The sequence below is a fragment of the Ursus arctos genome, unplaced genomic scaffold (assembly GCF_023065955.2).
Source record: "Ursus arctos isolate Adak ecotype North America unplaced genomic scaffold, UrsArc2.0 scaffold_8, whole genome shotgun sequence".
Taxonomy (NCBI): Eukaryota; Metazoa; Chordata; class Mammalia; order Carnivora; family Ursidae; genus Ursus; species Ursus arctos.
In genome coordinates, this window is record NW_026623100.1 from 29,581,749 (window position 1) to 29,594,938 (window position 13,190).

The window sequence follows — 13,190 nt, forward strand, 5'->3', positions numbered from 1 at the left end:
TAAAATCCATTTATGAAACATATTTCATGTCTCACCTTCTCTCTCTGGAGTGAGTTTTTGTCTAAGAAGATGGTTTACAATGGCACTCATGCTGATAAAGCACTGGTGGCCCAGAGTGTCCCAGTTCATACTGCTCAGGATGTTTACTGCCTCATAGATCTCATCACAGTGAATGTACTGGAATATGATGTCTGTCAGGCCCAGCTGTCCTCGTGTGAAGATACCTGTCACAAAAAAAGTAAAACCAAGTGGTTCTTTTAAAAATAAAAGGTAGACTAACAAAAACAGAGTTAACATTTCCACAAAGGAAAAAAAACAGTAATCATTTCTTGCATAAGTGCTAGAAATGTGGGATTGACAAGGCCAATGATGATTCTGTGGTTAAATCTTCATTTTGAATACCAGCTACCAACCAGCTCCATCTATCTTATGCCTATCATTCAGCATTAATTAATTTGTACTCAACATAATCAAACCACTTACACTAAAAATGAATAAACATGAGAAGAATGTTTAGATAGACCACAATAGCTAACTCTATTTTTCCTATCAGTTGTTTAGGCCTCTGTTGTATTCATTTAAAGACGGGTTTTTGATGTGAACATAATTCTTACTGACCAGCTTCATCAGTTCTAAGTTGTTTCTAGTTGTCAGGCCCACATAGTTTGGAGTGGGTGTGGGTAAGTACAAATATCCATGACAAATATGACTATATAAATACTTTTAAGTCTGTTTTTATTCATGGGTACTCTCAATTGATAGTTTTTTCATAGATACCACATACCAATTTATCTTAAATTGGCATTTAAAACCTATTCTTTTCTATTGAAGAAATGATCAGTATTAATCCCACTAGTGATGCCCTTCACAACTAATATTTACTCTGAGATATTCTTGGTATAATATAAACACATGTTTATCCTTCTAAAATGAAAGAAAATCCACTTCTAATCTTAGAGGAGCAAGACTACAAAAAAAAAAAGTGGGCACTCTGTTCTAATTTTGATCATTTTTTATATGTGCTTGATTGCATTTGAAACTAACAATTTCTGTGCAATTAAATGACAGTAAGTATTAGGGCTTCTGAGCAGCTTTTTTTTTTTTTTTTTTTTAGTCTTTCAAAAATGGCTGGCTATAAAATCCTTTTTCTTCAGCCAATGTTTACTGATTGGAGTGGGCCTATAAAAACTTCTCAGTACAAATAATCATAAAGCTAAATGAGAAAAACGTATGTGAAATTATTTGTAAGCTATAAAGTATATAAAAATTACTGCAATTCTTTTTATTACTATCATCATCATCATTTAACTGGAAGAATTATAGGTTTTAGGATTTTAAAAAATATATTAGTTCATAAGAAATATGCTAAAATTCTTCATATTAACTTCAAGTCACATCAAAATGAGAATTTGTGCTATATCTGACAGGACTCAACTTGATAGGGAATCTGGGGAATTGCCCTGACTATACTTAGCAATAAAACCTTACTATTCTTTTTGTGTTGGTAGAATCAATGAATGGTACTATCCAAAAGCCTTCATGAGCCTGCAGTCAAGCACTGGAAGCTCTCATAAATCAGGGTGGTTCCTTGGCAGTAGATATTAATGTGTAGGAATTTTACAGGGAACCAAAAATATCTGAAATCTGTTGACTCCATCTATACCCTAAGCAATACTTCCAGCAAGAATAGGAACTGATCTGTCAAGAAAAAACACTAAAATATAATCATAATCAAATTGTTTAAAAGGTGATAAAGAGAAAATCTTAAAAAGTAGCCAAAGAAAAGGACACACATACAAAGATAAGAAAAATTGCAAAATTTGCTTCTGAAATCATGCAAACCAAAAGACAACAGCAAGACTTTAAAAATGCTGAAATAAAAATGAATTACACTAAAGTTCTATAACTTCATAATAAAGAGCTGAAAATTCATGATGAATCATAACAATCTTAAATGTACCTAATAACAGAGTTCTGAAATAATAAAGCAAAGAGGGATAGAGCTAAAAGAAAAACTCAAAATCACAATTATAATTGGAGATTTCAGCATTTCTCTCTCACTAATTAAGAGAACAGGTAAACAAAACAAGCAAAAATAGAAAATACGTGAAAAACACTATCAATGAATTTGACCTGATATTTATAAAATATTTCACCTAACAACAGCAAAATACACATTCTTTTTACATGTACACAGAATATCAACCAAGATGGGGCAAACTCAGGGTGATAAAACAAGCCTCAATAAATTTAACTGCTTTGAAATTATACAGAGTAGGTTCTCTGACCACAACAGAATTAAATTCGATATCAGTACAGAAAGATGTCTGGAAAATCTCCAAACATTTAGTAATTAATCAACATTCTTTTTTTAAAAAAAAAACTATGATTTAGGGGTGCCTGGGTGGCTCAGTTGGTTAAGAGTCTGACTTCGGCTCAGGTCTCAGGTCATGATCTCAGGGTTCTGGGATGGAGCCCCACACTGGGTTCCCTGCTTGGCAGGAAGTCTGCTTGTCCCCTTCTCTCCCCTTCTGCCCCTCTCTCTACTTGTGCTCTCTCTGTCTCTCTTTCTTGGATAAATAAATAAAATCTTAAGTAAGTAAACAAACAATGATTTAAAGAAGAAATCACAGGGGCACCTGGCTGGCTTAGTCAATAGAGCATACAACTCTTAATCTCAGGGTCATGAGTTTCAGCCCCATGTTAGGAGTAGAGACTACTAAAAATAAATAAAAGTAGAGAAGAAACCACAAAGTAAATTTTAAGATGTTTTGAAATGAATAAAAATAAAAATATAACACTGAAATTTGTGAAATGTAGCTATAGCAGTACTTAGAGGGAAATTTCTAGCTTTAAATGTTTTAATTAGAAAAGAAGAAAGATCTAAAATCAACAATCCAAGCTTCCACATTAAGAACCTATGGAAAGAGGGGCGCCTGGGTGGCACAGCGGTTAAGCGTCTGCCTTCGGCTCAGGGCGTGATCCCGGCGTTATGGGATCGAGCCCCACATCAGGCTCTTCCGCTATGAGCCTGCTTCTTCCTCTCCCACTCCCCCTGCTTGTGTTCCCTCTCTCGCTGGCTGTCTCTATCTCTGTCAAATAAATAAATAAAATCTTTAAAAAAAAAAAAAAAAGAACCTATGGAAAGAAGAGCAAATTATATCTAAAGTAAATAGAAGGATGGAAATGATAAAAATAAGAAATAGAAAATAAAGAATAGCCAAGAAATCAACAGCTGGTTCTTTGAAATGATCAGTAAAATTGACCAACATCTGCCTAATTTGATAAAAAAAAAAAAGAGAGCAGACACAACTTACCACAATCAAGAATAAAGACTACAGAGCTACAAACATTAAAAAATAATAGTGATTAATATGAATAACTTTATATAAATAAATATAATCTAAATGAAATGGATTCCTTGAAAGATCCAAACTCTCAAAGCTCTTTCAAGAAGGAATAAATAAGTTGAGTGTGTGTTATTTAAATTTGAATTCATAGTTAAAGAACCTTTATGCACATACACATGCATGCGTGTGTACACACACACACACACACACACACACACACAAAACCTGCATGCCCAGATGCCTTCATTGGTGAATTCTCTCAAACATCAAAAGAAGTAATATCCACTCTACACAATTCAAAATATAAGAAGAGGGAGCACTTGTCAATTCATTTCATGATGTTACCATTACACACTGATATCAAAAATGACAGTGACATCACAGGAAAAGAAAAATAAAACTACAGACCAACATCTCCCATAAACAGATACAAAAATCCTTAACAAAATATTAGCAAGTCAAGCAATATATTAAAAAGATCATATATCATGAACAAAAGAGATTTATCCCACAAATGCAAGGCCACTGAAACATCTGGAAACTAATCAATATAATTCACCATATGACCAGAAAAAACATATAATCATTTCAACTGATGCAAAACAAGCACCTGAAAAATTCAATATCCACTCAGGATAATGTATCTCAGCCAACTAGGAAATGGAAGGGGACTTCTTCAACCTAATAACATAATACTTATAGTGAAAAAACTAAATGCTTTCTACCTAAAATCAGAAACAAAGTAAGGATGTTCTCTCTTGCCATATCTATTTACTGCTGTACTGGAGATCCTAATATAATTAGGGAAGAAACCAAAATAAAAGGCATACAGGTTAAATAAGATGTAAAACTGTTTTTAATTGCCATTGTCACAGTCATCACAGAAAGTCCTAAAGAATCTACAAAAACATTACAACGAAGAAATGAGTTTAACAGGGTTTTGGGATACATGGTCAATATCTTAAATTTTTATTTCTATATAATCCTAATGAACAATTAAAATTATAATTAAAAAATACTATACAGTATTTTAGTGTATAGAGTAAATATACAGTAGCACCCAAAACCATGAACAAAATATATATAAGATCTTTACATTTAAAACTAAAAAAGAGAAATTTTAAAAGATCTTAATAAATACAGAGAGATACTGTGTTCATTGATTGAGAGACTCAATATTGTTAAAATGTCATTCCACCCCAAATTGAACTATAGATTTAACATAATCCCAATTAAAATCTCAGGTGTTTTTATGAAACTGACAAGTTCATTTTAAAATATACATAGAAATTCAAAGGATCTAGAGTAGCCAAAACAATTTTGAAAAAGAACAAAGTTGGACAACAGTACTTGACTTCAAGATTTACTGTAAAACTACAGTAATTTAGACAGTGTGGTACTCACTTAAGTATAGGCATACAGATTAGTGGAAGAGAACAGAGTCTGTTCATAGAAACAAAAACATATGGTCAAGGCAATTCAATGGAGAAAGGTAGTCTTTCCAACAACTGGGTCTGGGACAAATGAATATTCATATTTAAAAATTAATTTCAATCCATGCCTCATGCCATATACAATAAATTTACTTGAAACAGACCATAAACCTAATTGTAAGAGCTAAAACCATAAAACCTCTGGAAGAAAACAGGGTTAGACAAACACTTCATACAGTGCATGAAAACACAAGTCATAAAGAAATTTAAGAATTGAGTTTCATTAAAATGAAAAACTTCTGGACTCGAAACACACTGTTAAGTAAATGAAAAGGTAATAACAAGCTGGAAGAAAATATTCATAATATTAGTATCTTACAAAGAACTTGTATTCAGAATATATAAAAATTCTTACAACTCAATAACAAACAATCCAACCAAATTTGGGCAAAAGATTTGAAGACATACTTCATCAGAGAAGATACATGGAAATAAGCACATAAAAAGATGCTCAACTCCAACAGTCATCAGGGAAATGCAAAATAACACCATTACAAACCCATTAGAATGCCCCAAATTAAAAAGACTATTAATGTTAAGTGTTAGGATATAGAGCAACTAGAACTTCAAAACAGACAGGTTCTTCTTCAGTTAAACATACACTTAGCCTATGGCCCAGCCATTCTACTCCTATGTTTTTCCCAAGAGAAATTAAAATATACGTTGCTATAAAGACGTGTACACGAAAGTAATGACATTTTTATTGATATTAGCTTAAATCTGGAAACAAATGTCCACCAACATGTGGAACAATATACAAATTGTGGTTTATCTATACAGTGGAATACTACTCAGTAATGTAATGGAAAATTTACAGATGCTGAGTGAAAGTAGTAAGAAATTAAAAAAAATACCTACTTCATGAGTCCTTTTCTATGAAATTTAGAAAAAGCAAATCTAAGCAGTAATGACAGAAAACAGGTCAGCGCTCTTGAGCTTTGAGGGAGATGGGGAATGGTTGCAAAGGGGTTTGAAAGAATTTTTTGGTGATGGAAATGTTCTATATCTTGAATGTGGTGGTAATCATGAGAATATATACACTGGTTAAAACTCATTAAACTGTACATTTGGAATGGGTACATTTTATGTAAATTATACCCCAATAAACTTGATTTAAAAATCCATCATCACTCTAGTTTAAAGAAAGCAGAATGCTATCTGGAATAACAGTCCATTTCAAATGATATGAGATCCAATTTTAAGATGAGTAGCCATCTAATAAATTATCTGACATTTCTTTCCAGTGATAAATTACCCCCAATTACCACTTGGGTAAAGTAAATATTTCGATAGCTCATTATAAATGACTCTTCTGAAGAAAACATACTTCTTATAAAAATACTAAGAGAAAAATCATACTACTTGTTTTTTAGACAGATTGACACACACACACACACGCGCGCGCACACATACATTTTGCCTTTGATTTTCAAAATCCTATGAGAGGGAAGAGGTTAGCTTTAAATATTTCTTGCTTGATAAAATCACTGGAACATTTAACCTTTTCCCAACTTTGCAGGCTCTAGTCAGAGCACTCCAGGGGCACTCCAGGTGGATGGAATACTACCAAAACCACCATGGGAAGGTGTGAGAGCACATGCCGTGGATGGGGAGCTGTGCTCCTGCAAAAATGGCTGGGAAGATGAAGCCTGACAGGCAGAAGAGGGCTTATCAACCACTGAAGGATTTCAGGCTGGAGAATCCATGACCAAATCTGCAGTTAGATCACTCCAGTGGCAGTTCAGGGATTAATTGTGGGGTGGGATGAGAAGATTACAGAGAGAAAGCTACTACTTGATTACTGCTTGAAATCAGGGAAGGTCAAGATTAAGGTCATGACAGCAAGGCTGACAAGACATGTTTCTGACAGTACTTACAAGGTAGAACTGATGGGACTTGGTCACTGGATATGGCATCAGGGGATAGGGAAGATTCTAGGATGATTTCTGACTTGGGATTCTATCTGAATAATCATACCATCTACCAAAATGGAGAATATAAGAGAAGAAACAGGTTTGGGGAGAAAGAAAATTAGGAATAAATTCTCAATGTGTATAAAATGGGAGGAGAGCTAAAAATGGAAACTTAGGGAGCCTCAGCATATTCATAAGTATGCAGAAGAGCATGAAAAAGTAATGCAAAGGTGTATCCCTGGTTACAGAGGGCAGTATGATGAGAATTCTGTGACAGTAGAAGTGGTCAGCAAGCATCAAATGCTGAAAAGTCAACAAGTAACATTATTAAAAAAAACATATGTATCAAGTAGGAAGTCTCTGGTGACCTTTCCAAGAGCAGTTCCAGGAGGACACTAAAGATCCAAGCCAGAACTTGGTACTGTGAGGAATGAATGGGAAGTGAAGAAGCAGAGAAAGTCAGTGTTAATTATTATTTCAGTGAGTATGACTATGAAAAAAAGAAGGTGAGCATGTGATTAGTAACAGAGGAGAAACAATTTTAAGGAAGAGATGTTTGTTTTATGGTGTGGCTTGGGCCTATATCTACTGGTATAGCAAGATTCATGGGGGCAGTGGGGAGGATGATAAAGTAAAGGGATCCATAGGAATGTAGTGGGATCCAGACTGAAACTAGTGGTGGAACTAGTCTTAGATAAGAAGAAGGGCTCCTTTTCCACTGAAATGAGAAGGAAAGATTTATGTTCCTGATGAGATTTATGTTCCCGATAAGTGGCTGGTTAGGGGGATGGGTAGGTGGTGAGGAGCAGATAAACTTAACGAAGTGCCAATTAAAAGGTAAGACTCTCTGTTGAGAGGGCAGGGAGCTGATCATGTGAGTTTAAAGAGAGCAGTGAAAGTTGAAAAAGGTACTGATGAGAATGGAAAAGCTTCAATATCTCTGTAATTAGGGACTCCTGAAAATTAATCTCAGTCTACATATGTGGAAATATGGGACAATGATTGCCAAGCAAAGAAATATGATTACATTTTACTTTATATAAAACAGTACTTCTTGGCTTCCATGTGGGAGGATGATACTTCTAGCTCCCACCTGAGGAAGACATGCTCTTCAAATTCTTCTAACAGTGGCGATGGTCTTTTAATCCCCAAAATATATGTGTGATGATTATAAGGATTTAGAATGGAAGTTCTAACCTTGGAACAAAGTTTTCCTTCAACATTACACTGACCTATTCTAAAAGTCAAACTCCAAAAATCTTACCATATTGGCACCAGCCACTGCCACGTTTACATATGACAGCATTCTATTTTAAACTATGATCTATGTCAGCTTCTTAAATTGTAAGCTACACCTTGCATGTCAAATTTTCCAAAGGCTTGCATAACAAGCTTATGAAAAAATCTCGTAAATGCTCCCTAGTGGAGAAACTGCACATGCAACTACCTGTTTATATATGCAGTAACTTGAATTATACATGAAAATTCCACATGGATGCCCAGAATCAGCACTGTGTTAATTCAAGAAGTATATTAAAATTTTTGGATGTATTTAGTAGCAGAACCTAAGAAAAATCTGTTCTTTAAACAGGGTTTTCTTTAAAAAAAAAAAAAAAAAAAAAAAAAAAAAAGATCTGTTAGTTGGAATCTACTGTTTCAAGGAATTGACTCTTCCTAGAAAAAATAAATGATCTGTAATAAATATTAATCTTATAATACATTTTTAAAATTCTGGGAAACTCCATATTTAGATCTTTTAAAGAGTCTATAAGTCTGTAAAATTTCCCCTATCCCATAAAACTTAAGAATCATATTGAAAATAAAATTTAAATGATAAATGTCAGTTGCAGAAGTTATCACCTTTTCATTTGAATGCTTGACTTCTATTGGATAATTCTCTTCCAAGAGACCTTCTTGGGAAAAAGAGGTGACAGCCAACTCATTGCCTAATTGATTTAGGAACAGTGCCCAGGGAGACAGTCCAATTAAGTTTACAAGCTGGCAATTAGCAGGAAGCCCTCTAAATCCCTACACTGAGAGCCTGTTTACTTTAGTAAGAAGGCAAATGTGCTAGAGATAGGAAGAGAAAGCTGTGCTTTTTGCAAAGCTGTTGTGAGTAGGCCCACAAGGGAGGGCTGAAGAAAAGCTAGGTATATGTGGGCAGACAGCCTTTTGTTTGACAGGTAACTGGGTAATTTAGAGAGAGAGAGAGAGAGTGCGCGCGCGCGTGTGCGTGCGTGCGTGTGTGTGTGTGTGTGTGTTTTAACAGACATGCAAAACATCTAACATCCACTTTAATGAGTGTTGTGTATGGAGACATACAACTGTTAAACATGTAGCCAGGCAAAGTAGAACTGGATTATCTTACAATAAATGAGATTCCAAACAGTTTTTTCTTGGACGACATGAACATTATAAATGGATTTAGTTGTATTTTTATTATGTGGAAAGAATATAGCCCTCACATTATATCCATTATATCTTTCAGGTTAATCAAGTCATTTTCAACTAGATTTATTTCATGGGTTCAATTTCAGAGGTAGCTACATTACAAAAAAAGTAAACTGACAGCTATTTAACAAATACTACAATGTCTTTAAAAACTTTGTATCACAGAAACAAATCATGTAATGGATTTAAAAATATATTTACTTTTCTATGTTTTCAAGTTGCAATAATATGCATTAATTAAAATCCAGTTTTTAAACCTAAGTGAGGTTCTCTCAAGAATGTTCAGTTATATATACTAAACTACCTAAAGAATATTATAGGACATAGCTGGTAAGGTAAAACTGCAAAAGACAAATAAATCATACTAATAAAATTTTCTTTTAAAGTTTCCTGGTTGAGGGGCTCCTGCTGGCTCAGTCAGTATAGCATACGACCCTTCATCTCCAGGTTGTAAATTCAAGCCCCACGCTGGGTGCAGAGATTACTTAAAGATAAAAATCTTCAAATCTAAAAAAAATAATAAGTTTCCTGGTTGAAATGGGCTACCATTAATACATGATTTTCATTATATTGAAAAATCTTTTTCAATATTTTTATCTAAAAGGAAACAAAAAAAGTTATACAACTCTCTGTCCAAATTCTCCAAACATTTGCTTTCTCTTCTTTTAAAATATTTGTCTTACATTCCAATCTGGGAAGCAGTGGATACCTATTATCTAAAATAACAGAAAATAGAAAAAAGTATTTTATTTCTACAACACGGAACTTCTTTTTTTTTTTTCAAGATTTTTATTTATTTGAGAGAGAGAGCACAAGACAGCATAAGTGGTGAAGAGAGAGAAGCAGGCTGCCCATTGAGCAGGGAGCCTGATGTGGGGCTCGATCCCAGGACCCAGATCATGACCTGAGCCAAAGGCAGCTGATTAACCAACTGACCCACCCAGGTGCCCCAACATAGAACTTCTAAAGTACTTCTAAAATATTCACATATGTATTTATTTTGGAAAGTATCAGATATAGAAGTTTAAGCTTTTTATGCATCACAATGGACAATTAGTGCAATTTCCAAATTCTTCACTATCTAATGTTCCTTAACATTTAGAAAGTCATCCATAAAGTTTTCTTAAAGAAACTATATGAGGGCACCTGGCTGGCTCAGTTGGTAGAGCACATGACTCTTGACCTCAGAGTTGTGAGTTCAAGCCCCAGGTTGGGCATAGAGATCACTTAAAAAAACAAAACCAAAAAAAACCCCCCCAAAACACAAAAAACTATGAACTGTTTGAAAGGCAAGCCAACTTATGGGATAACATAGAAAACCTCCATATCTAGAATCGTTTTATTCTCTTAATCATAACATCACCATCATAAACATTTGAATTTACTTACTCACCAACTTCCTTGACTTACCAAGTTTAAACAAAAGTGCACCCAAAGGTCCTCCGTCAAATCTGAGGAAGAGGAGATCATAGATGTCCCCAGATTCTGGCTTCTGAGAAACCACCTGAGGAGCTATCCACTGCATCTGAACAAGACTGCCGGAAATGTCAAAGAATTTACGGAACTGCAGGGTCTCCCTGGGTGAGCGGTCTTCGGCCAGGAGCTGGATGTTAATAGGGGATAAAGCCATATCAAAAATCTGTAGCTCCCCTTGGTTGCTGCCAACTAGTAGAATGGCGCCACTTGGGTGGCAGCTTATTAATGAAGGCAAAAGTTCAGCCTGGGCTAAGACAGTGACTCTACGGTAAGTTTCATAAAGAATTACTGAAGAATCTTCACAGCCCAGAATCAGTTTGTCTTCAGTAACATTCCTGCAGCAGCTGATGGCCTTTGATCTTAGTGGTATTCTGGTTACTGATATACACTGGATTTTGTTCCGAACGCATTCATAGATGCAGCTGTCAGCCACGGGCTCTTTGTCTACACTGACAGAGTGCTCCACTGTCAACACCTGATAAGGCTGTTTGGTGCCAAAGCGAACATCCAGTGGATCCCATTCTGTGCGGACAGAACTCAGAACCTGTAAGAAATGTATCAGGTATGTTCACATAGACCTTGGTTTTTCTTCAGCAGTCACACATAGGCCTGCATAGGAATCCAGCATCCTACTGAAGACCATCAATAATCACCCTGAACATCAGCCACATGTATGTATGTGCCATATATATTTGTGTATGTGTTATATTTCTCTCACAAAGAACATATATAAATATATATAGCACATATAGAGCACAGTTGAAGAAATTATAAGATTTTAACATTAACATGTTGTTTTTGAAAGTCTGTAAATAGCTTAGAGACAAATATGTTCAATATATAAAAATTAATAAGGTGGCCTTTTACTAAGATAATATGGTTAGCAGAATATCTAAAAACATCTGAAGTTTAATTTTTAAAAGAATGAATAAAGGACTTTAAACAATTTAGCTAATCTCATTCCCACCCACTACCCTTCCCAATTCTGAAATGTGTGGTAAATTACTTACCAGAATACTTCTAATTAGTATGGTAGGGTAGGCAAAGGAAAACACTAGGACCCTGTTAATAGTCTTTTAGAAATATTTTACTATCAGAAAAGATCTGAAAGTTGTTAAGTAGATAAATGACCAAGAGAAAGAAATGTTATATAATAATATAGTGAACTGGTTTTAAAACAACAATAACAAAAAATTAAGACCTGATAAGTAATATTTGTTAACATTGATGAAGTAAAATTTTTAAATCATCTTTATTATAGGAAGAAAAGGCTGTAAGGAACACATGGGCAGAAGAATAAAGAAATAAAACAGCAGGCCATTTGCTTTATATTTATGTAAATGTGGGAGGCCAAGAACCTGGAGAGTATTATTAAAGAGGAGATTTTCTTTTTTTTTATTTTTTATTTTTTTTAAAGATTTTATTTATTTATTTGACAGAGAGAGACAGCCAGCGAGAGAGGGAACGCAAGCAGGGGTAGTGGGAGAGGAAGAAGCAGGTTCCTAGCAGAGGAGCCTGATGTGGGGCTCGATCCCAGAATGCTGGGATCACGCCCTGAGCCAAAGGCAGACACTTAACGACCGCACCACCCAGGTGCCCCAACGAGGAGATTTTCTAACACTTAGTCAAAAAAACTTTAAAATCAGATGTAGAAACATTAAAAAGCATGTTTCTACACATGTAACATAAATTTTAGAACTATATACATACACACACAAAAGTGTACGTAAAGTATGATATTCAACTAAGTTCTGTCATTTTTCTGGATTTAACAATGAACTACAGTAATGTAACTGGGGCGAATTGGGGGAAAAGTACAGGGAATTTGCTTTTAGCAATTTTAGCAGTTTCTTGAGAGCCAAACCATTTCAAAATTTAAATTTTTATTTTTTTAAGCAAAAATAGCTACGTTACATAGTACGTAGGGATAGGAAGGGGGTACTGACGGAATTAAAAAAAAAATCCATCCTATACGTCATCACCTATTAATCTTCCTAACGTAAATGTTTTCACTCTCACTCTCCTATTCAAACCCTAATAAGGAATAAAATTTATATTCCCCTGCTTAGAATGCAAAATCCTGTAGGACCCATATCCAATTCCTTACCTCCCTCTCACTCTCTTTCCTGCTCTTGTTTTTCTTTTTTGTCTAATAAATAAATGAATACAAGCTATGTGCCAGGTACTGGTCCTAGGTCCTGGGGATACAGCAGTAAGTCCTCAGTCCCAGAGAATGTGCACTCTAATGGCTTAACACAAGGCAACAATTCACAAGCAAACATACATAGGATGCTAGTGATCCTATATTTGTACTTCCTGAGTACTGAGAAAAATAAAACAAAGTAGGGGAAATTGGGAGTGACAGGAGTGAGACAGGGCAATATAGAGAAGTCAGGACAGGTCTCTCAGATAAGAGTGACCTGAAAGAAGTAAAGGGTGAGCCACATAGCTGTCTGGGAGAAGACAATTTCAGGCAGAGGAAACAAACAGCCTGATCAAGGGAAAGA

The 13,190-nt window shown here is 35.0% G+C and overlaps 1 protein-coding gene across 23 annotated transcripts in view; it reads right to left on the reverse strand.

Annotated features, from left to right (window-relative positions):
- The window catches only part of WDPCP (WD repeat containing planar cell polarity effector), a 489,024-nt gene that overhangs the window by 272,310 nt on the left and 203,524 nt on the right, over window positions 1-13,190 (reverse strand). For 21 of the 23 annotated variants that reach the window (XM_057309423.1, XM_057309427.1, XM_057309428.1 and 18 more), the window contains 2 exons: window positions 10,618-11,227; window positions 36-224 (listed from right to left, as the gene is read on the reverse strand). In XM_057309423.1, the coding sequence (XP_057165406.1) occupies window positions 36-224; window positions 10,618-11,227 (799 nt within the window). The remainder of the gene's footprint in view (window positions 1-35; window positions 225-10,617; window positions 11,228-13,190) is intronic. The other 2 variants (XM_057309433.1, XM_057309436.1) reach the window with 1 other exon arrangement.